General features: G+C 37.8%; 1 protein-coding gene across 5 annotated transcripts in view; it reads left to right on the top strand.

The window, feature by feature from the left end:
• The window catches only part of KIF24 (kinesin family member 24), a 65,149-nt gene that overhangs the window by 21,058 nt on the left and 18,873 nt on the right, over nucleotides 1–25,218 (top strand). For 3 of the 5 annotated variants that reach the window (XM_081519335.1, XM_081519343.1, XM_081519345.1), the window contains exons 2-8: nucleotides 895–1,542; nucleotides 3,126–3,233; nucleotides 4,860–5,049; nucleotides 10,865–10,962; nucleotides 13,813–14,028; nucleotides 17,224–17,311; nucleotides 24,911–25,032. In XM_081519335.1, the coding sequence (XP_081375461.1) occupies nucleotides 920–1,542; nucleotides 3,126–3,233; nucleotides 4,860–5,049; nucleotides 10,865–10,962; nucleotides 13,813–14,028; nucleotides 17,224–17,311; nucleotides 24,911–25,032 (1,445 nt within the window). In that variant the 5' untranslated portion in view covers nucleotides 895–919. The remainder of the gene's footprint in view (nucleotides 1–894; nucleotides 1,543–3,125; nucleotides 3,234–4,859; nucleotides 5,050–10,864; nucleotides 10,963–13,812; nucleotides 14,029–17,223; nucleotides 17,312–24,910; nucleotides 25,033–25,218) is intronic. The other 2 variants (XM_081519336.1, XM_081519346.1) reach the window with 1 other exon arrangement.

Below are 25,218 nucleotides of genomic sequence, written 5' to 3'. Positions count from 1 at the left end.
GTAGTTTACTTACTTTTCAATATTCTTATGAACTTGAACTTGATTAACAATGATACAAAGAACTTCCCAGGGTCCTGACTTTAATAATAGACTAGGATTATGTGTTATTACCACATCGTTTGTTAGTATTTAATTAAATAGCTTGTGTTAAGATTTTTAAACATTTTAATGTATAGCCATTAAAATTTTTGACCATGGTATTAATTTCCTAGGTAAATTCTTTTATTCATGTTCTGTATATAGGTAGACATCTACAAACACCTGCCTTTTAGAATGATCTAAAATCCTGAATTAGTAGATTCTAAATTAATGATGTTTTTACCTCTTTATTCAACTAACTTCTACCAGTACTCAGTATATACAAATGTGATTTTCTCTGAATTATATTCATGATCCTCTGTGAGTCACTATTTAATTCTGCTTTCCAACTGTTGAGAAACAGTTCTTAGCCTTTGTTCGTTAATCATGGGAAACAGTTGTGCGACATGCCTTGACATTAACTTGAACATCTAAAATTAGTCCTGTAACAATCAGCAGTTGGGGAGAAGGTTTCAGTAGTTTGTGGTATATGTTAAGTAGACATTGCAAGGTTGGAAGGAACTCCCTAGAAATAAGTAAGTGATTTGTGTTATGTGTGTGTGCATGTATCTATGTGTATACATAATTGAAAGTCTCTTTTTATTAAGCAAAAGACAAATTACTACAAATGCATTATAAGCATGTTTATACATTATGCTATTTAATTACTTTAAAAGAAAAATGTATTTATTGAAAACCTGGAATGCTGGAATGGATTTTGCTGCATATTTCTTTTTTGTGGTTTTCTTTTTTTTTTAAGGAATAATTGTATTATATAGACTATATTTCAAGTGAATGAATTTTTTTTCTCTTCAGAGTTTATAGAAACCTGTTCACAAAAATGACATCCTGGTTGTATGAATGTCTTTGTGAAGCTGAACTAGCACAGTATTATCCTCATTTTACTGCCCTTGGCCTTCAGAAAATAGATGAATTAGCCAACGTTACAATGAAGGACTACTCCAAATTGGGAGTCCATGACATGAACGACCGCAAACGTCTCTTCCAACTTATCAAAATCATTAAGATTATGCAGGAAGAAGATAAAGCAGTCAGTAGCCCAGACTATTGTCTTCAGACAAGCAGTCTGTGTGTCAAGCCTCAGAAATCCAGATCTGGCCCTCGAAGGCAATTGCATTTTGATTCTCCTGCTGACAACAAAGATAGAACTACCAGCAACAATCAGTTTGAACTGTATGATTTATCAGATTTTTCTGCAAGTGAACAGAAGTCTAACTACATAAAAGTACTGGAGCACATGCTACCAGATAATTCCCAGTACCATATACAAACAGGAATTCTGAATGCCACGGCCGCTGATTCCTACATACAAAAAGAAGCTAAGACTTCACCCTTTGCATCAAATCACTTTTCTCCAGTACAGGGGGATTGTGATAGTTCAGTTATTCAAAGAGTCTCTCATGTTTCAGGGTATAACTATGGAATCCCTCATTCCTATATCAGGTAATAACTTTTTATCTTTTTTTTTTTTCTGGAGGGAAGGGAGCCTTAGGCAAGGGCAGGGTTCTCCATGACCAGAGCAGACCAACTACTCTATATTTACAGAAAATAATAGTGAACAGCTTCTGTGGTGATAATGCAGATACCTTGACTGGGGGAAATTGATGAAGAATTTGGACTTTCCAGATGGGAGAAAGATTATATTGTTCATGTGCATCAAGCAGCTGCTACTTACCAGGGTCTGCTGCAGACCTGTTTTTATTATAGCATGCAATGATGTATCTAGTGCATCCATGAAGGTAAAATAGTTAACTTGCCTCTGCAATAAAAAAAAAAAAAAAAAAAATCCACAGGATTTTTTTTTTTTTTAAGACTATCAAATTAACTTCAACCAGGGGTCATGAAGTTTAGTTTTAAAAAACCACTGTTTAATTCAGCTAGTTGAATTAAATAGGTCTTTGGAGCATTTGATTTACCTACAAAATTTGAAATATGGTCCTGATTTTGAGTGCTTTTTGCAATTCCAGCCCTGGAAGAACAGATGAGTTTGGTCATTGCAAAGAGTAAGATACTTTTGATAGCATTTAGAGTTTGGGCCAGAGTGACAATAAGTTATTTTCACTTAGTGCTTTGAGTTAGAATTTGAAAAAGGTCCCTAAGAGTTGAAATATCAAGTAATCCCTAATATTAACCTTGGTATAATAGAAAATACATTCTTTTAAAAATAATGTATATTGCCTGTTTTGTTATTTTAAAAGTTACGGTTGGTGAGTTATGGAGAAACACAATACATTCTTAAGCCACTTTAAAAAAAAAAAGGGCTATTATTCATACCTTAAAACAAAGTATTTCCATATGGTCTTATATTGGCTAAGGTTTCAGAGGATTTCATAACCAACCAGTTCTTTTATTCTAAAAGAATAGAGGACCCAATTTTAAAGGTAAAAATGCCTTTAGTAATTTGAAATACATAAATGAATTCTGTAGTGTTTATGAAAAGTTTTTTGGCTTGGTTTAGCAAAGCACTGAGCATATAGTATTTTTTCTTCTTTTAGTTGTGAAAGGACTAGATTGTTCTATGACCATCAATGCCATGATTGTTGCTGTCCTGTTGGTTAGCTCAGTGGTGAAAGAACAAATACTTTTTTGAATGTTAGTCTTTTATTGAACAACATATAAAAATCTAAACTGGAATTATTTATAAGTAGAATGAAGATACTACTTTCCATTATTTATTTAGATAGAATGGATGTTTTAGTTTAAATATTGCTGTTTTATTTATTTCCCGTATATAGAATAACCCCTCTGCCTGTCTTGATTCTAGATATAAAGATCATTAGAATATCTGGAGACTGTGAGACTCTTAGGGGGCAGGGTGAGTGGGAAGTCAGACAACCATAGAGTGAGCTAAGTGCTCTCACAGAGGTTTATACATGGCAGACCCATGACAAAAGGTGTTCAATTGAGCTTTCTCACCTTTTGTATCATCTTACTCTTCCCTTTGCTTATTATATTAGAGAAATGGAGGTTAAGAAAGTTCATTGTCCCAATAATTCTCAATATTGTCTTCTCTCCTAAATTCTAAGTAGGAGCCAGGGTTTCAGAACCCTGAGAAACTCCCTCACCAACTTGAAGCTTCCTGTTAGTGAGTCATCCCTATCCGAAGAGCATTCTCTTTGGATACCTCAAATTAGGTAAGTTCAAAATAACTTATTGGACTCCGAATTTTAATAAAAGTCTAAGGCATTTAGAGGACTGGTTGCTCTGACTTATGTAAGATCGTGAACAGACCTAACTCTAGCTGTATTAACTTTGCGTGTCAGACAGATATAGTTTATTTCTTCTAGGGAATATTGCACATTAAAACTAGAGCCTTAAAAAAAGAAACAAGCTAGAACCTTTTAGGATGCATTAAAAATGTGTTTTATTCTGAGAAATTCCTGTTGGTCCAGTGTTTAATACTCAGTACTTTCACTTCTGGGTCTGGGTTCAGTCCTGGTTGGGGAACTAAAATCCTGCAAACCCCACAGCATGGTCCAAAAAAACCCAAAGAAAGTTTTTTGTGTTTTTTTTTCTTATAAAAAATAAAACACATGCAAAAGAAGAGAAAATACAACAATGAACCCCCAAATGCGTGTCATTCACTTTTAATGATCATCAGGATTTTGCCACACTTCAAGTCAAAATGGTTCTTTTTTTTAGATGTCTACTATACATTGGTTAAAAAAATAATAACATGCTTCAAAAGCCTTGAGTAGTTTTTTATGCATTATATTAGAAATTTTATTTCCTACTTTTTACTAATTTAGATCCTGGTGAAAAATAATTTTCCAGCCAGTTGGAGGTCTCAGAAAATTGAAATTGATATGAAACAATTATATAGTGAAATATCCTGTGTAAAATCTATTATAAAAGGCTGTTTAGGGGCTATTAATCAAATTCTAAAGTGTAAAGGAAGGGAATGATTTGTCTGTCTAAGACATTCTAAGTATATGTGCCAAAGGCATTGGTCTTGGTAAAACATCTACTTTCAAGGATTCTCTTTTCTTGTTACCTTGCTTAAGAGGCATTTCTGCATAGGTAAAGTGGTCAGTGCTTAGATGTATCATATATGCCACCATTAGGCTCAGCTAGTAAACCTGCACAGAGTCGGACACGACTGAAGCGACTTAGCAGCAGTAGCAGCAGTAGCAGTAAACCTGATGAATTTTGTACTCTTAACCTAAGGAATATTGCCTCTCTTCTGGATGTTAAGGTAGATGAGTTCACTGAAGACAGCCAGAGGAGAAATGTGTCTGAATAGAGGGATGAATTAGTGGTGGACAGCACCAGTCATAAAATCGTCCTGGGAGTAGGATCGTGTTCTAACAAATAAATACATATCAGGATAGGCAAGAAAAAGGAAGCAAGAAAGACAAAGGGAGGGTCAGAATATACCTGGGAGAAACACGGGGAAAATACATTGAAACCTACCACCAAATTCAAGGTGTTTAATAAACCCAGGTAGGATAAAAAAAAAAATTAGATTGAATGGTCAAGAAAACAGTAAATATACAATAATAAGGACTGAAAGGAAGCAAGAAATTTGCATCTGGGTGGGATTGAGTAGAGATGGAGATAGAAGTAAATCAGGAGGATTTAGAGCTAATGAAAGAACTTTCTCAGTGTCAGCACTTTAGTATATAACAGATATTGTGTGTATACGTGTGTGTGTGTTTGTATTACACCTAATATATAACAAAATATACTGATACTTTGACCTCTTAGGTAGCTTTATCCTGTTAACTAAAAATTAAAGCCCACTTATAAACATATATCAGACAGAACACTTCAGAGAAAGAGAATCCTTGGACTGAGATGGAGAAAATCAGAGTTTGTGTTCGAAAACGCCCTCTGGGCACGAGGGAGGTACGTCGTGGAGAAATCAACATTATTACTGTGAAAGATAAAGAAACTCTACTTGTTCATGAAAAGAAAGAAGCAGTTGACCTCACACAATATATTCTACAGGTATGATACTTTCCTTCTATGGAACTAACACTATCAAGTGTCAAGTGTTTTGTTTGAGCAGCAGTACAAATTCTGAAATTCAGTTTTTAGGTTTGAGTGTTGGCATTCATTCTGTGTGACACTGCATTAATCACTGATAACACTTAGCCTTCATTTTTAAAAAAATATAGTGCAGTAGGAGATAAAGCAAGCATAATTCCTCCTCTCTCGTGCAATAAAATTGCATTATACATTCACTTACCATGCTTTATGTGAATTTAATTATACATATTTAGTCATAAAAGAGCAAATGTGAGAATAAAAAGAGTTTAAATAATAAACTACTGGTAGGAAGGACAGTCACTGAGTTGCCCCAGACCAACTATGAGATGGTCACATAGTCTCAGTTCTCTCCTGTCTCTCACAGTGTGAACTTACTCTGCTGAGTGCAAGTCTGGAGTGTAAAGATGGAGAGCAACATGGCCCCAGGTTGCCAGCCAACAGCTTATTTTGATTCTTAATTATATTTAGCCATAGAGTTAAGTTGGGTTTCTGAACAGGCCACTTTGTATAAGGTAGATTGCAGTGAGTAAAGATAATCCAGGAATGTGATTTCACATGAACATGTATGGGTTTAAGTAAAACACTGGTAGCTCAAACACATTAAGAAATGTTCACTCCCTTCCAGGATGATTATGATTAAGTCCAAGAACAGAGTTTGATATCGAAATGAATTTATTCCCAGCTCTTAGGTACCCTTTCAATAATTCTTTCAGTCTGTTATGAAAGCAGCAAACCCCACTGATGAAAGATATTATAATTTAGGCACTCTTAAAATCATGAAGCAATTATGAATAATCTATTAAGATCTGGGAATTCAGTTTCTCTTACTCTGAATCTGCGTCCCTGAATGTTCATATTATGTCCATTCTATTCTCTGTCTCTTGCTTCAAAACTCAGTGACTAAGAGTTCCCTGGTGGTCTCATGGTTAGGATTTGGCATTTTCACTGCTGTGGCCTGGGCTCATTCCCTAGTCAGGAAACAGATCCTGCAAGCCAAGTGGCATAAGAAAACAAAAGTACAAAACCCAGTGATTAGTAGGAAAAAAAAAGGTGGTGAGTAATCTGGTGTGCAGACAATTCACCTTGGTCAGCTGAGATTTTACTCTACTGAAATAAATCCTTTAACACTGAAGTCAAGTTGTTAATACTCTCCCCTCTTTAACATTTGCGTTGTTCTTTGTTTTCTTTGCTTACCAAAATTGGGTTTCTCAGTAACAGTCAAAGCAATCCACAGAGTCTTTCTATGGGCACTAAATTACTAGGCCACTGTCTAACCAACTCAATCACTGTAACAGCCTTATCGATTGCTGGTCAGTGCACAATCTGTTAGGTCTAGGTGGGAGGTATTTATATTGAAGATGGTCCAAATGACCAATTAGTTGTAATGCTATCTAGTTCCATGGTTACTTATAGCCATAGTAATAGCCCTATCCAGTCACCATCTACCCAAGACTGTCTTAATGATGCTTCTGTCACAGTAATTCCCTCAAGGAGGCATCATTTTATCTTTTATATTTTTCCATTATCCCAAAACACAATAACCTTACTTCTTTGTCATTACCATTGGTCAATACTTATTGAATAGCCATAGTTTCCATAGCTCTTTCTCTGCTGTTTGAACTTTGGACCTTTGCTGTCATAGGTCAAACTCCTTACTTGTCAATGCTTATAATATGTGTTGAGAGGCCTCCCCCCACCCCTTTCTTCCTTAAGTAGAAAGAAGAAAAGGGAGGTTCGTAGCAAACATAGCAAGTAAATATTGATCCTAGATTCTCTGGGTTTTATTTTTAATCTTATTCAGGTATTCAGACAATGGGTTTATGTGTCCTTTAATTAAATATCTTATCCTTTCAGATCTTTTGTTACTTAATATATGTGATCATATACATACATTGTGCTGTCATACTTAACCATTAAATTTTATGATAGCAACATAATGAGTGAAAAAACCAAGGAAACAGACCTGTTTCTTTCATCTCCAAGTTCTTAAATAAAGGAAAATATATATAGATTAAAAAAAGATGGTACTGAAATATATCGAAGTCAGTAGTGGCCATCTCAGCATAGTAGGATTTACAGATAATTTTATTTTCTTATCTGTTGTAATCCATGTTTAAATTTTTTTCTGCAGTCAGCATTATTACTCTTATATCAATAAAATCAGAACTTTTGAATAGGATATAGATCATGCTATGAAGAGTGTCTCTAATCTCATTTTGTCCTTGAAGACAACCGGTATTCTATTTTAAGTGTATCTTTCCAGAGATATTTTAGAAATACATTTATAATCTGAAAAAAACAAAAAAAGCTTCTTTAAAAAATAAGCTATGCAACTCTTATCATATCAAGGCTAAACTGATTTTTTATTTTTTTGGCTGTACCCAGAGCAGTTTGCAGGCTCTCAGTTCCCTGACCTGGGATTGAATCCAGGCCACAGCAGTGAAAGCCCAGAATTCTAACCATTAAGCCACCAGAGAACTCTATGAAGTGAATGTTAATCAAACTTCATTGATAAAATATGGTCAAATGAAAGTGCATGTGATGCAGAGGACTTTATGAATTACAATAATAATCTTGCATGTTCCCATATCTTTCATGAGATATTCTTACAGAAGTATTGGAAAAATCAATACTTAAGTTCTGTTGGAAGGAAAAATTGTTGTTGTTCAGTTGCTAAGTTGTGTCTGATTCTTTGCAACCCCATGAACTGCAGCACGCCAGTCTTCCCTGTTCTTCACTATCTCCCGGAGTTTGCTCAAGCTCATGGACTTTGATGGCATCACCAACTGGAGTCATTGATGCCATCCAACCATCTCATCCTCTGTTGCTCTCTTCTCCTCCTGCCCTTAATCTTTCCCAGCATCAGGGTCTTTGGCAATGAGTCGGCTCTTCTCATCAGGTGGCCAAAGTGTTGGAACTTCAGCTTCAGTATCAGTCCTTCCAACGAGGGTTCTAGGTTGATTTCCTTTAGGGTTGACTGCTTTGATCTCCTTGCAGTCCAAGGGACACTCAACATTCTTCTCCAGCACCACAATTCAAAAGCATCAATTCTTTGGTGCTTAGCCTTCTTTATGGTCCAATTCTCCCATTGATACATGACTACTGGAAAAACCATAGCTTTGACTATTATGGACCTTTGTCAGCAAAGTGTTGTCTCTGCTTTTTAATACGCTGTCTAGGTTTGTCTTAGCTTTTCTTCCAAGGAGGAAGCATCTTTTACTTTCATGGCTGCCGTCACTGTTCATGGTGATTTTGGAACCCAGGAGATAAAATCTGCAACTGTTTCCATTTTTTCCCCATCAATTTGCCATGAAAAATCAATCTTCAGTTCTATTAGAAGGAAAGATACTAATTCCTTTAATGAATAAGTGCTTTCAAAAGTGTTTACCCAAGACCACTTATAGAAAGAGGAGAATAGCCGTATACTCAGTGAAATAAAACCAAAACCAGTTTATTCCCACATTTATTTCTCTTCATTTTTAAAAATTTTCCTGAGAAATGCCAAAAATGCTTTTGACATCATACTTTAAAAACCTACAGTGATTTCTGAGCAAAGGATGGATTTGTCTCCTTGCTTAAAGACCTGTTTATGAGTTAGGTATAAATCATGTCCCTTAAAATCTGATTTTAGAAATGTATTTTGCTCTTTATTATTGCCATTTTCAAGCCTAATCAAAAGTATGATGAACCGCCATCTACCTATGACCCAGCCTCAAAGTTATATTTTACTGTTCTTAAAATCAGTCACATTTTTCAGAACACTAAAAGTTGACAGATCTCTTTGTCATGCTGCACAGATTCATGTTTTTCTCACCTCCTAACTTTCGGAGACTATGTTCTCTTCTTTTTTTGGCCACACTGTGCAGCTTCCAGGACCTTAGTTCCCTACCCATGCAGTAGAAGCTGGAGTCCTAACCACTGGGCTGCCAAAGGATTCCCTGGAGAATTTTTTCTATTGATAAATTTGGCTTTGTGGCTCCAACTTCTCAAGTGACCTACCAAATTTCTATTCTAAAGTAATGTATATGAAACAGAATCATACTTGGGGTACAGTGACCCATAGTAAACTGGCTTAAGCCCATATCCACCAGAGAAGCAGCTCAAGACGCAGACAGACCTTGTTTTATAATTAGGGAAAAACCAAAGCTAGAACATGCTGCTAAGTCGCTTCAGTCATGTCCGACTCTGTGCGACCCCATAGACGGCAGCCCACCAGGCTCTGCCGTCCCTGGGATTCTCCAGGCAAGAATACTGGAGTGGGTTGCCATTTCCTTCTCCACTGCATGAAAGGGAAAAGTGAAAGTGCATGGACTGTAGCCTACCAGGCTCCTCCATCCATGGGATTTTCCAGGCAAGAGTATTGGAGTGGGGTACCATTGTGGACCTTTGTAAAAAGAACCTTCTATGTTAGTGTTCTAATTTTGCTGAAAGATCTCAGATCTAGGGATTCGATGCTCAGTGGATGAATGTAGACACAAAACCGTAACACTAGTATGAAGATGTAAACTGCTGAAAATATTTTTCCTGTTTCCTTTCCATTTTTTAAAAAAAAATCTTAATTGTGCCCTGTACTGCAGTTGTTTGAATAAAAGTTTTGTTTATTGCAAAAAAAAAATTTCCTCATACAGTTTTTTTTTAACTGAATATTTAGAGTAGGCCCAAAAGGTAGCATAAAATAGGGCTTCATCTCTCATTCATTATGTGTGGACTGCCATTATGATACTACAATCAGACTTGATAATTATTAGGATTTTTTACCCAGATATAGTTGGGCTGCCAACATGGTAAGCCTCTAAATTATGCAAATAATTATGGTTGCTGAACTAATGCTTTCCAGACCCAACTTAATGGGTTCTCCTACCTCTCCTCTTTCAGATTACCATGGTTTTTCATTTGGGAATAATCTTGGATTCCTTTCTCTCCCCACCTATCACATCCAGTCAGCTGCCAAATTTCTCATGCGCTCATTTCTTTTTATTTACATTGTCATTGTCTAATTTAGACCCTTCTTAACCTAACCTAAAATTCTGGACGGAGGAGCTTGGTAGGCTACAGCCCATGGGGTCGCAAAGAGTCGGACACGACTGAGCGAATTCCCTTTTCTTTCTTTAACCTAATCACTAGTGTTCATGTTTCCAATCCATGCACAATATAAGGCAGATTAGTCTTCCAATATAATGGCTCAGCTCATCCCTCTCTTCTGCAAAGTTTTTTGCCTTTCCACTTAACTAAATTAAATATAAGCATTCCCTCCTCTCCCTTAATGCTGGTGTCCCAAGACCCCTACAATATAGTCCTGACTCCTTATTCTCACCTGCTATTTCACTTTTCTACCTGCCAGTATCCTGTATTTCAAACACAGTAAATCCTCCCTGTCTTCTAAACATTCTTTGTGCTTTCCTGCTTTGCCCTTTTGCTCATGTTTCCCGCGTGCTCAGGCTGGGCTATGAGAATAATCTCCATAGAATTCAGTTCCTCTCCTAGACTTAAGGAGGATTGGCTCACGGTTAACACTCATTAATTTACTTCCCTTAAGAGAGGACAAAAATCATGTGGCTTAGTTTTTACAGAATAAGAACATGTTTACAGAGATCTCAAGTAAAACGAGGTCCTGTCATTTGACAGTTGATGATTGCTTATTATCTCTCAGTTTGTCATGGACAGTTACTATTAGTTAAAAATGTATTTGCACCTTTATTGTGTGTCAACTGGAATAGTGATGAAGAAAATCCAGAACGTATCTCTTTCTATAAAAATCAAATTTCTTTTTCAGCATGTTTTTTATTTTGATGAAATCTTTGATGAGGCGTGCACCAATCAAGATATTTACATGAAGACTACTCATCCACTCATTCAGCATATTTTCAATGGGTACGATAGAAATTATTTGCTCCTCTTGCTTTTTATTTTCTATTTTCCATAAATCATATTTCTTTGTAAATATTACTTATGCATTTCTATTATTTTGAATTAAATAAATTGTCTTTTGACAATTTAAATTAGACTCTTCTGGAAAATTCCATGTCTCTCCTTATAGGATTCACAAAACATTTAGAAATATTCAGCAAAATTTTCATTTACATTGATGATATTGATTCTCTGTGCTTAGTGGAAAAATATAACCTGCCAACAATATTATTTTATCAGTCCTTAGAATAAAAAGATGTATGTGGTTGTAATTAGTTTGAACTTTTGCTAATAGGAATTATGTATTCTAGCTATAGTTTCATTAATTTTTTTTCAAGTAGGATAGATAAGTGACTTTCACTTTTCATAGATGTATTTTTTAATTTAAAAATAATTATTCACACTTAGTAAACATTAAATGGGACAAGGAAGGTACTTGGGGGGGCTCTGTTATATATTTAAAATATATAGTAGTCAGGTATGGGTAGAAAATGTTGGGTAGTTGATTTCAGGGTATTTTTACTTTTATTTTTTAAAATAACTTTTATAACTTAAAAATTGAAGTATAATTTACATACATCAAGATGCACAGATCTTAAGAAGTACTTAGGTTTGATGAGTTTTGATGTATCCAAGTAACCAGTATCCGGAATAAGATACAGAACTTTTCCATCACCCCAGAAAGTTCTCCCACCTTCACCTCCAGGTCTTATATAACCACTGACTTGCTTTCTGTCACAGTAGATTAGTTTTGCTTACTCTAAAGTGTCATAGAAATAGGATCGTTATAATGTATATCTTATGCCTGGCTTCTTTTGCTTAGCATACTGTTTTTTGATATTAGTACATGTTGCATGTAACTAGTTTTATTGCTGAGTAATATTTCCTTCCATAAATATTCCACTCTTTTTTTATCCATTCTTCTTTTGATGGACGTTTGGGTTTTTTCCAATTTTGGAGTATTATGAATAAAGCTGTATGAACATTTTTATCCAAGTCTTTTTATGGACATCTCTTAATTTATCTTGAATAAAAATCTATAAATGGAATTACTAGGTCATTGGATAGGTTTATAAGAAAGTGTCAAACAATTTTCCTTGCTCTATTTTATATTCCCAACAGCAGTGTATGAGAATTGAAGTTCTATACCCTCACCATATTTGATATGGTCAATCTTTTTTATTCTAGCCAGTTTAATGGGTATGGAACTGTATCTCATTGTGTTTGTTTTTTTTTTTTAAATAAATTTACATTTCCCCAGGATCTAATACTGAGCATCGTTTCATGTGCTAATTTGGCCACTCATATCTTCATTTGCCTGTTTTTTGTTGTCTTTTTATTGAGGTTGTATGGAAGTTTGTTTTTTTATGAACAGGTTAAAGTGAAATTTCTTTCTGGTTCAGTTTCTTATGCACCAAATTTAAGGAGTTCGTTTTGAGAGAGCAGGTATCTAAAATAAGTTAACATTTAAATGTTAAGACATTATCAATAAAAAATAAGAGAGTTGCAAGTTAGGTGAAATTATTAGATTAAGTTCTGTAAAGTGTAGTAAGAGCTTTCTTCATCTTTCTTTTTTTTTTTTAAGTTCATCACAAAAATGTTCAGAAGATAAGGTAGATGTTGTTCTTAATTATTCTTATTCTGTTAGATCTTCTTCAGTGTGTTTACATTTTTCTCCTGTGATTCTTTTCCCAACTGTGACTCTGCCAGTGTATTCAAGTTCCCACACTATTGGGAGCCATGATTTGAAAGACAAGGAGTAACCAACTGGTCTCTGCTTCTAAACAGCTTACATTTAATTTTCTCCCATGTCTTGATTCTTGCACTTCATGATTCCTTTGCTCTTGTCAAATCACTGTTTCTTTGGTTTCTGTCTGGCTTCATGTCCTTTCTGTGTATTCATCTCTCTGTCCACCTCCAGCCTCCCCTTCCCCTGTGTCCATACATATTAATAGAATATTTTTCGTGCTGCTTTTATCATCAATCCGTAGGATGCCTGTATAAGAATCTGGCTACTTACTGTATAACATTATATTCACTCTCTGTTTAGTACTACATAGTACTAGGACTACATAGTGCATAGGATCCCATAGTACTCAGGTAATCTTGGCCTCATCTCCTAAAATACACTGTGGCTGGCAGGTTGGTCTCCCAACTCTTCTGTCCACTTCTTGTTTTACAGTTTTTCACACCTATCAGCTCATGTACACACACATATCCACATTCAGGAACAGTGGCTTCCACTTAGAATCATAGGACATCAGGGCTATAAGGGATCTTGAAAACCAAGTAGCCCAGTAATTTATTGATGCAAGTGAAAACTAAGGCCATAAAGAGGTCTTTCGTGAGTCCTCCTTCAAATATTTTGCTTCAGTTGATTTTACCTCTGTTTAAACTTCCTTAATATTCTTATAAGTGATCACCACCGTATTGTATGATCTTGTTATTTATTATGTTTAGTTTTCTATTACTTCTTTCACTGAACTCATCTTTAAGGATTAACACAATTATTTTTTTCTCAAGGATCCTCTAAAGCACCTAACATCAGGTCTTTGTTTCCATATCTTCTAGAATTATCTTATGGTCGTACCAGTTCCATGAAAAATTTCTATTAAAAAAAACTTATATACTGCTTTGAGAATTCTTTTCCTCCTCCTATGTTTTTATAATGTAAAGCCCCCTTCTTAAAGGACTGTATATTTTATAGTTGAATTTTATGGAGGATTCTTTTTCCACCTGACTTTTGTCATTTAAAAATCTGTTTTAGCAGTTCTCTTAAAATTTAAAAGTAAATACAAATGATTCTTCCCACAGAGGCAATGCCACTTGCTTCTCCTATGGACAGACAGGTGCTGGAAAGACCTATACCATGATAGGAACTCATCAGAACCCAGGACTGTACGCTCTGGCTGCCAGAGACATCTTCAGACAACTGGAAGTGTCCCAGCCAAGAAGGCATCTTTTTGTGTGGATCAGCTTCTATGAAATCTACTGTGGACAGCTTTATGACCTTCTAAATAGAAGAAAAAGGTATTGGGTATGAGTGGGAAACTGTAAATCTATTCTTCATTCTTTTAAGCCAGAGTCCCACTGAAGCTTCAGTACTTTGGCCACCTGATACAAAGAGCCAACTCATTGGAAAAGACCCTGATGCTGGGAAAGATTGAAGGCAAAAAGAGAAGGGGGTGGCAGAGGATGAGATGGTTAGATAGCGTCATCGACTCAATGGACATGAATTTGAGCAAACTCTGTGAGATAATGGAGGACAAGAGGAGCCTGGCGTGCTACAGTCCATGGGGTGACAAAGAGTCTGACACGACTTAGCAACTGAACAACAATAACAACCCAGTGAAATGTGGGATTTAATGAGAGGCTTTGGTATACCAGTGCCCTTTTATGAATGAGGGTCTCCTGAATCAGAGGCATATTTTTTAAAACTCAATTCAGCTACAGAAAAATGTAAATTAGCCTTCCAGTAGTATTTTTTAAGTGATCAATATCCTAATGTTCATCAAAAGACTATGTCTCTTTTATTGTGATCTTTGAAAAGGTCATAATTTCAGGAAGTCAGGAAACCAACATATACTTAAATCCCTTCCTATTCTTTTGATCTATTATTATACTGGAAGAACTATAAATAATGTTTTCCCACTTCCTCTTGTTTTTTCTCTCAATAATCTTAGGGTAAACTTAATGATAGTTTTCTGACATCAATAAAAATAAAATATTTTCTTCACATTAGACTTTTAACTCTTATAAGGCTTAAACGATTCCCTTTACAACATAATACAGTACTTTAGAAATGTATTCATTCAGTAACAGATTTTAAATCCCTCTTGTATTCTTCTGGCATAAAGTTTTGCTTAGGTTGAAACATGATTTTAACTGAGTAGGAGGCAACAAAGTTGTGAAGGTATCAACTGACTGGGAGAACAGGGAGGAGAGAGGGGGCTAGGGGAAGTGGAGGGATAGAAGGTTGTCATGATAGAATTAACCAGACCTGAGACATGTTGGGAGCAGCCACACCAGGTGGAGAGGAGAGAGCTGAGGCTGAGTGTAGTGGAAGTCTGGAAAACCAAATCAAATGAAAGACACTAGCCCCCTGCAAAGTTATCCAAGCCCCATAGAGTTGTCTAAAAGGTCGTGCAAGTTTTGTGTGCTCCAGGACAACACTGGAATGGGGAGTAGGGGTGGAGGAGCAGCTCCAGGTCACGGAGAGCGTGATAGGTAGGTCCCCATCACAGAGGGACACTAGTGTAGTATAACTGGAGAGGTCACAGAAGTGGGCTTAGGCAGGTCACCATTCTGTGGACTATTTCAACCAAAAAAAGGACCTTCAGTATGCCACAGTTCAGAGAACGTACTGGAGTTGGGGGTTTAGTCATGACACAACTGCCCAATAAGGAAGTGTTCTACTTTGGGGTTACTTTCAGGAAGAGATGCTTTTCTTTTCTGTTCTCTGTGTTGGTTTTGAAGCTTCAAGTTAGCTTCACCACAGCTTCTCTTTCTAGCTTAATACCCTTATTTGGAGCCTTTTCCAGTCAAAATGGCCACATCCTTTAGAGAACAGTTGGTATAAGAATAAAAGCCTCTGTTGTGCCGTGCTGTGTGTGTGTGTGGTTTGTTTCTTTGTGAGTACAATTCTTTAATGAGTTACATCAATATATTGCCCTGTATTTCTGCCTTCTTTGATGATAGCCGCAGGGATGGGCATATGCTGACTTCTGGGTTAAAAGCTTCTCAGGGGCTCTCTAGAGAAAACTCACACGTGCTCTGAAAATGTCTTGAGCTGGAAGATGTTAGGTTTTTTTTTTAATGTCTTTGGTTAATTGGCTCATTTCGCTTTTTTCCTACTTTCTGAGACTTATGAAATGTCCTGCGTCAATGATAGCACCCTTTCTTATTTGTTTAGAGCTGTTTTAACTTATCCTGTTGTTTTTAAATAAAATATATTTTCTGTAAAAGGGGCTTTGACAAAGGTAGATAGAACTATATGTGCTCAGTCTACCTCTTAAACTAAAAGCCAAAGTTTATAGATCTTAAAATTAACTCTTTAAAGTAGAAGATAAGTTGTCTTTATACCTTTGCATTAAAAGTTGTACAAATATACTTCTTGCTTATATGATTTGGAAATACAGCAGTATACTTTAGGCTATTCATTAGGGACTTTCTGGGGTGAGTTCAGGGAATAGGGTCTGGGAAATATCTTCAGGAATGATGTGACGGCGCTGAAAGCTTAATCCTTCTTTTATTCCCAAAGCCCAGCTGTTCCAATAGAGTTGTCTTCTGAGAGGTCATGAGCATCGATGAGGCTGTTTCCCTCTCCTTCTGTAAAAATTTGGAAACTTGGGGTAAGGGATAGACAGAGAAAAACATTTTTTGAGAAAATATTTTGTTTGGCTATGAAGTGAAATTCCATTATTCATTTTAATCACTATCTTACTGAGGGAGAAAATAATCTTAGTGTCTTTGATAGATTCAATACCTGCCCCTTGGCAGATCTGGTTTGATGGTGGTAGACGTAACCATTCATTACACTAGCTCAGGCCTGAGGCTTTAGTTGCAATACCAACTCTTCCTTGCTTCCTTCAAAAATGTATCAAGACTCCTTATGTTGCAAGTAGTAAAATAAAACCCTACTGTTACTGGCTTAAGCATTTAGGGAAGTCATTGACTCATATAACTAGAAAGCCTAGAGAAGCCTTAGGGTCTTTTAACTCTAGGGGTTCAGAGACGTTATAAAGACTCAGTTTCTTTGCATTTCTGTTCTACCTCCCATGGTGTTAGCTACGTTCCAAAACGGTCTCTTTTGTGGATGCAAAATGGCTACCACTGCTCCCAAGGCCACATGCTTTTCACTTCTAGAGGGAAAAAGAGAGTACCTAACAACCAGAGACCAGAACTTTATTTTGATTGGATTAACAGAGATCCTGTATCAACTCCTGAGCCAATCACTGTATCCAGGAATCCACTGATTGGCGTAGGTCTGGGTTAACCACTCATTCTGTTCCTTGTAGCCAAAGGTGTTGATTTATTTATGTACAGCAATCAAAGACCACCCCTGAAGCCTATCACTGGAGTCAGGAGGTGTGGGGGTGGGCAGGGAGAAGGCATATCAATCCCACTCAGTAGCAAAACTGCTACATAATGGGGGAGTGGTGGAATGGGTTAGGAGGAGTCTGTTACTGGAGCTCTGCCAAACCAACCATGTTCTTGTCCCTGCAGGCTCTTTGCAAGAGAAGATAGCAAGCACGTGGTACAAATAGTGGGACTGCGAGAGCTTCAGGTGGATAGTGTGGAGCTCCTCTTAGAGGTAATCTTCCCCCTTACTGCCCCACTGTAGCAGCCCAAGTACAAGGAAAGACTTCATTTTGCTGTCTCACAAGTATAATGGACTTGGATTTAGGCAAAGGGCAGACTTCCCTCATAACTCAGTTGGTAAAGAATCTGCCTGCGATGCAGGAGACTCCAGGTTGATTCCTGGTCAGGAAGATCCACTGGAGAAGGGATAGGCTACCTACCCACTCCAGTGTTCTTGGGCTTCCCTTATGGCTCAGCTGGTAAAGAATCCACAGGCAATGTGGGAGACCTGTGTTTGATTCCTGGGTCGGGAAGATCCCCTGGAGAAGGAAAAGGCTACCCACTCCAGTATTCTGGCCTGGAGAATTCCATGGATTGTATAGTCCGTGGGGCTCAAAAGAGTCGGACACAACTGAGTGACTTTCACTTCACTTAGGCAAAGGGCAATGACAAACATGCCATTTCACATTTATAAAATACAAATCCTCTGAGACGATGGCTCCTTTCTCTACAAGGTCTCAGTGCCTTGATAGTGGGAAGTAAGGCATTTGGGAAAGCCTAATGCAGGAGAGGATACTTTGGGGCCAGTTTCAAAGGCTGCTAATATGCTTTTTTATGGTAATGGGCTCTGGTAAATGCTGCTAGAGAGAGAGATTCATATTTTAAATAAAAATTTTAATGGATAATACCTTCACATGGATTCAAAACTCAAAAGTTACAATGAAAACGTTCCTTTCATTCCCTTTTCTTGAGACAACTAATTTATTTTTTAGTTTTTTTGTGTATCCTTCCAAAAGTATTTTAAAATCTAAAATCTGCTTTTTCATGTTCACACTTTTAAAATACACAACCTAGTGATTTTTTTTTAGTATTTTCAAAAAGTTATGCAGCTGTCGCCACTATCTAATTCCAGAACATTTTCATCACACCAAAATGAAATCCTGTACCATTAGCAGTTACCCTATTTCCCCTGCACCTGGTACCTGAAAACCACTAATTTCTATCCATATGAGTTTACCTATTCTGGCCGTATCATATAAATGTAATCACACAACATGTAACCTTTTGTCTCTGGCTTTTTTCACTTAGTGTAATGTTTTCAAGGTCCATCTATGTTGTTGAATGAAGTACTGATAAATGTACTTCATTCCTTTTTATGGCTAAATGATATTCTATTGTATGGATATACCATAATTTATTCATCTATCAGTTGATGGGCATGTAGTTTCAATCTTTTGGCTATTATGAATAATGGAGCTACGAACATTCATGTACAGGTTTTGTGTGGACATATGTTTTCAGTGTTTTTGGGTATATGTGTAAGAGTGGAACTGCTGAGTCATACTTTTTGAGGACCTGCCAAACTCTTTTCCAAAGTGGCTGCACCACTTTATATTTCTACCAGCAGTGTAGAAAGGGGGGTATTGTTTTAAAAGCTCCCACAGTGATTCTAACATGCAGCTGTCATAGTCATTCTAGTATATCCAACAAGCCTGGCTAGAGTCAAAGGGAGAAGCCTGGAAAGACAAGTTGAGTACTTGACAATAACCACCTTTACAACAGTACATCCCTCCAGGGACTTGGGTGTGTGAAATGGCAGGGTGGCCTACCACTGACACGAGTCTTTTTCTAACAGTTTCTTTTTCTTGGGACATATAGGTAAATTTTATTTAAAGGCTGGGACCTTGTATTTGTGTGATTATCAGACTCCTGACTCCTGGTATCCAAAATCTAAGGATGGCACCTCTTGTGGCTGTTTTTAACAGTCACCTGAGAGCCGAGAACCTCTTTCCAGTGATCGCAGAGGCAGATGCAGAACAAAAGTGGGTGGGACATGTTGAAGGACTCCCTTGAGACTGTTGCCTATTCTTGACCTGTCCAGAGCTCCCTCTATGGCAAGAGTCCTAAGGAGAGTATTTCTCATACGCCTGTTCCCTGTGGTCTTCATGCCCCCACCTCCCCTAGTCATTCCTCTATTTGGCTGGGAGTCTCAGGAGAGTTGGTCCTCATGATGCTGTTGTCCCTGGAAATTAGACCAATTGAATGGGAAAGGATCAAACACTAAAAGGAAGTCCCTTTTCCTTGGCTGTGGGTCATAACTGTGTTAGTGGCAATCTAGTGTCAAATCACTCTCACCCTGGAAGAGTTTATGGCACTGCTCTGTCATAAGGTGTGTTTTCTAAGACCTGCAGAGCGAAGTTTCTTGTTAGTGAACATATTGCCATTGATACCCTCAGTCTGTAATACATATGAGGTAGTACAAGAAGGAAGCCAGCTGAGACCAAGGTGGAAAGTTGATATAAATTATGGATATCTGGCATGGCTACCCTCATAAACATTTATTGACTTGGAACAACAGCCCTTACTAACTCAGGTGTCAGCTATGCGTTTGCTCAAGTGTCACCCTCAGGTGTCATCTTCATGTGCGTCACCATCGCAGATCACCCACAGGCTCACACAGGCATGGCCACTTGTTGCCTGCCTGTACAACTAGCAGCTTCATTTTTCACACAGGATTGTCCTTCCTCCAAGAGGTTTCTCCTTCCCGGTGTATTTCTCCTTCCTGGTCTTTACAATCCAGGCACCAGGGTTTCCCTGCCTTTATAGAGAACTCACTGATTCATCCAGATTTGGAATCAAGATTTTGTCAGGCAAACGATGGGCATTTTTTCAGTTGTATAGGTTTTCAGGTTTTTAAGTCTTTCTTACAGACATTTCATGTACTTATAGGTATCCATTCCCAAACTTCTAATAATCTGCTTCATGTTTTAATGCTGCCTTGGCTGGAATTGGTAGCAGAGGCCCACAGAACAAGAGCTTCCCTAAGATAAGTCTCAGTCATGTGCCGGTGATAGAGACTTAGTCTATACACAGTGCCTCTCCTGCTCAAGTGCTCATAGCCCATCTTTGGTATCTGTGCTGGAAGCTTGGTGATTAAAGCCTGGGTGGAGCTGGGTCCCAGCGTCATGTGTCCTTGAGCACGTCTTTTACCCTTCTGAGCCTGAAACATGTGGATGTTATATGATTGGGTTGGGTTATAGAGAAGGAAATGAGATAATGTACATATAATGCTTACTGTGATGCTAGTTGAATTTGTCATGTCTGTTATTTTTTTTTAATGTATTTATTTATTTGGCTGTATCGGGTCTTAGTTGTGGCATGAGGATCTTTAGTTATAGCATGTGACCTCTTAGTTGGGGCATGTGGGATCTAGTTCCCTCAGCAGGAATCAAACCCAGTCCTGCTGAATTGGGAGTGTTAAGTCTTAGCCACTGGACCATCAGGGAAGTCCCCACATCTATTAATCTTATTAATAAGTCCCCAAATATTTTCCAGTGCCACAGAATTCAGCAGTTGTCTCTACTTTCCATTGTAGCAGGTCCCCATTTTACTACTCATATAACATGTTTGTCTAAAGGGTCTAGATTTAGAAACTTGCCCAATAGACTTTATTATGGAAGGAGGACTTTGAAAAGAAAGAGGTAGTGAGAGAAACGGGAGGCCTGTGATTTTTAAGGTGATGCATTAATTTTATTCTGTTTCTTGACTTGCATTTCTCTCAAATATATTGTCTCTTGTTCTGTATCCTCTTCCTTTCCTTTTCCTTCCTTCCATCTTTTTTAAAATTTTTAATTGTACTTGGGAGCCATGGAATCTCATGTTGATCCATAAAGCTCTAATTCTCCATGGATCTCTGATTATTTTACATTTTTTAAAAGAAATAGTTTATGTTTTGGAAGTTTACACAAATATGTTAGTTCTTCAGTATGTATTTTTAATTAGTATTTATTGAGAACTTCCATATGCTAATCGTAGTACTACGTGCTTTCAGTTCAGTTCAGTTCAGTCGCTCAGTCGTGTCCGACTCTTTGCGACCCCATGAGCTGCAGCACGCCAGGCCTCCCTGTCCATCACCAACTCCCGGAGTCTACCCAAACCCATGTCCATCGAGTCGGTGATGCCATCCAGCCATCTCATCCTCTGTTGTCCCCTTCTCCTCGTGCCCCCAATCCTTCCCAGCATCAGGGTCTTTTCCAATGAGTCAATTCTTTGCGTGAGGTGGCCAAAGTATTGGAGTTTCAGCTTCAACATCAGTCCTTCCAATGAATATTTAGGACTGATTTCCTTTTGGATTGACTGGTTGGATCTCCTTGCAGTCCAAGGGATTCTCAAGAGTCTTCTCCAACACCATAGTTTGAAAGCATCAATTCTTCGGCACTCAGCTTTCTTCACAGTCCAACTCTCACATCCATACATGACTACTGGAAAAACCATAGCCTTGACTAGACGGACTTTTGTCGGCAAAGTAATGTCTCTGGTTTTTAATATGCTATCTAGGTTGGTCATAACTTTCCTTCCAAGGAGTAAGCGTCTTTTAATTTCATGGCTGCAGTCACCATCTGCAGTGATTTTGGAGCCCCAAAAAATAAAGTCTGGCACTGTTTCCACTGTTTCTTCATTTCCCATGAAGTGATGGGACCAGATGCCATGATCTTAGTTTTCTGAATGTTGAGCTTTAAGCCAACTTTTTCACTCTCCTCTTTCACTTTCATCAAGAGGCTTTTTAGTTCCTCTTCACTTTCTGCCATAAGGGTGGTGTCATCTGCATATCTGAGATTATTTATATTTCTCCCGGCAATCTTGATTCCAGCTTGTGTTTCTTCCAGTCCAGCGTTTTTCATGATGTGCTCTGCATATACATACTTTGAGACCAAGAAGTCTCAAAGATAACTTATGAAATTACCATTTTATAGGTAAGAGACTGAGGCCCTGAAAAGCTAAGTGATTTTCAAGAGTTCAGACAACCATATTGTCAGAACTGGCATGTGAACCCAGACAGTCTTAACTTCATGTTTTGTTTTTAACTGTTATACTTGAGTTGTATGCTACTTACAAAAGTTTGTCTGATGATCTTCGCAGACTGCCTCATTTTTACTCCTCAGAGCTCAGCTGCTTTATTCCACAGTTTCTGAAAAACATGGTGATTGCAGACTGCTACTGAGGCTGAGGAAACTGGACCATAGACCAGAAAGTCCCTCATGTCTTCCCTAAAAGGCATTTAGTCAGGAAAGGTCGTGCCAACATGTTAGATTTTCTGAGACGCACTCACAGGTACATCATGGTGAATAAGGTGTACTGAAAAGTCAAACATAAAACTCTATAACAGAGCCTCGGAAGACAGTCTTTCTTAACTCCCCTGAGGATGAATCACAAGGCCACCCCTTGAGCTTCCTGTCAGTATCCACAGTTCCTGACCAGGTATGACCTTGAGGCCTCTCTGAGCTCTCATTAGGTTCTAGCAGAAGTAGCATCATTGCTGCAATCATGTGGTGGAGGGTACCTGGCTTCTATCCCTAGCCTGACCATATGCTGCCTGTGTGACCTTGAATAATTCACTTAACTTCTCCTTTATCTATCAAGCATATCACTTACACAAATCACAAATGTAGACATTTAAAAGATCTCTGTTTCTTCATGAAGTTTGTAAAAGGCTGTGTGTGTGTGTGTGTGTGTGTGTGTGTGTGTGTGTGTGTGTGTGTGTGTAAAGAGTTGTGAAGAACCCTGAAACTCTGGGAGGAGGAAATGCACCAGAATCTTTTTAACTCTGAAGTTATGGAAGGTATATATTTTCGTTTTTATATTTTTCCTATATTTTCTAAGTTTTCCACAGTAAGCTTGTCTTTCTTTTCTAATTAAAAAAGAGAAGTTTAATAAAAATAATACTGATTTAAAGTAATCCATCATCTTTGCATTATAATCTTTGAAAGTATGAACTCAAAATGATAGAAAAGGCCAGGATAAGGAAGTACATTTGAACTAGATGGTTCACAGTAATTCCCTGACAGTCCAGTGGTGAGAACTTCACACTTTTCACTGCCGTGGCTCCAAGTTCAATCCCTGGTTAGGGAACAAAGATTCTGCAATCTTCATGGCATAGATAGATAAATAAACTAGATGGTTCAGTCATAGATCTGGTCTTAAGTGACCTAGCCAGCATCCAGCCTTATTTATCAGTATTTTGGGGGAAGATTTTTTGTTGTTGTTGTTTGGCACTTACCACCACCAGTATAAGGGACACTACTCTACTCTAACTCTTCTGATTTCTGATTAGCGCAACAAGCTGTCCATGCAGTTGATAATCCAGTTTTGTAAGTTAACAAGTTCTGCTCTTTACAAAAGGATTCATCAGGTAGTCCCTTTAAACTTTTAGCAAGCTATTTACAAAATGAGTGAATTTAAAATCTGGTTCTGTTCGAAGCATGATACAAGGTGCTCGGGACTGGTGCACCGGGATGACCCAGAGGGATGGGATGGGGAGGGAGGTGGGAGGGGGGTTCTGGAAGGGGAAAACATGTACACCCATGGTGGATTCATGTCAATGTATGGCAAAACAAATACAATATTCTAAAGTTAAAAAATAGATAAATAAACTAATTAAAAAAATAAAATCTGGTTCTAAGATACAATTCTAAATCTCACAGGTAATCTTTAGAAACATAACTATCACTTAGGCCATGAAGAAACTTAATATTAGTTAATTTTTTTTAAACTACCTACCCCTGCTAGTTAAGGTATTTTATAAACTATTGTTGAAGTTTGACTCCTCAACTTTTGAACTCTTAATTTGAAAATGGTAGCCATGTTCAATATGATTAAAAATTAAAATTCTGAGAGATTGAAGAAAAATGAGATAGGAATTCCTTTAGTTCACACTGCAAATAGATGAATTTATCATGAGTGCCCCCACAATGTAGTGGAAACCACATGGGCTTTGGAATCAGCCACACTAGATGCTAGATGTAGAATTTGGTTCTGCCACAAAACAGCTATTTGTGAGCAAGTCAACCTTTGAATTTATTCCTCAGTTGTAAACTGAGCATAATAATCATGCCTCATCTTAGGCTATTGTGAGGATTCTGTCAAATATTTTTAAAGCTCATCACCTATTTGACTCTCAGTAATTAACACTTCCCAAAATCAGGGCAGCATATTCATATATGGCTGTGTTTTCAGTGGCTTGAGGCCATTCCTGAGGCTTCACCTCTTCTCCCCCATTCCTTTGGGGGACCCACATTAGTCTTTACTTCCATTTGAAGGGGCAGTGGTCTCCAGGGTAACCATGGGCTCGTAACAATTGCGATAACTCATTACTTCCATGTTTCCACATGTCAGGCCTGGTCTCCTTTATGACTGCATTGTGGTGGAACAGGTGGATGTGATTATTCATTCTGAGATGCACATTTCTGTCCTTTGCTTCAGTTACTACGACAGATGGGTATTATGGGACCTTACTCTGGAGCCAAGTTATGCCCTGTGGAGTTGAGTCAGGGTAAATCCATCAAAGATATTAAAAAGAGTGCATGAGATCAAGAAGTAAATTAGCTCTTGAGCTGTTGAATGTTCTCCCCCAAGATTAGTTTTCCACATTGTTGCCGTTGCTCTTGGGTACGTACTCTGTGATTTAGTGTTTGGGCAGTTTTCCATATAGAGGGAAAAGACTACAGTGCACTGACAAGGCTCTGTCTGGGCTCTGCTGCCCTCAGCTAGCTCCTAGGAGCCAGGGGGCTTTGTTTACTCCTTGCAGAAGTCATCCCATGGATTTTATTTTCAGGTGATCCTCAAGGGCAGCAAGGAGCGCAGCACCAGGGCCACTGGAGTTAATGCAGACTCCTCCCGCTCTCATGCTATCATCCAAATTCAGATCAAAGATCCAGCCAAGAGGACATTTGGCAGGTGAGCTGGAAATATGCAGGAAACTGCATTGTCTGCCTTTCTTTAATGTGACTTTGAAATATGTGTTGTCAACAACAGGACATCCTGCCCCATAGAGTTCTTTATTTCAGGGTTACACCATAGAGTTATTAACTCTGAAATAAATCATTGTACCAAAGTGCCACCAGTTGATTAACCATGAAGTAA

The sequence above is a fragment of the Giraffa tippelskirchi genome, chromosome 1, assembly GCF_054371585.1.
Source record: "Giraffa tippelskirchi isolate mGirTip1 chromosome 1, T2T-mGirTip1v1.2.pri, whole genome shotgun sequence".
Classification (NCBI taxonomy): domain Eukaryota; kingdom Metazoa; phylum Chordata; class Mammalia; order Artiodactyla; family Giraffidae; genus Giraffa; species Giraffa tippelskirchi.
Note: the sequence above shows the minus strand (reverse complement) of the source record. Positions and strands in the feature narration are given on the sequence as shown.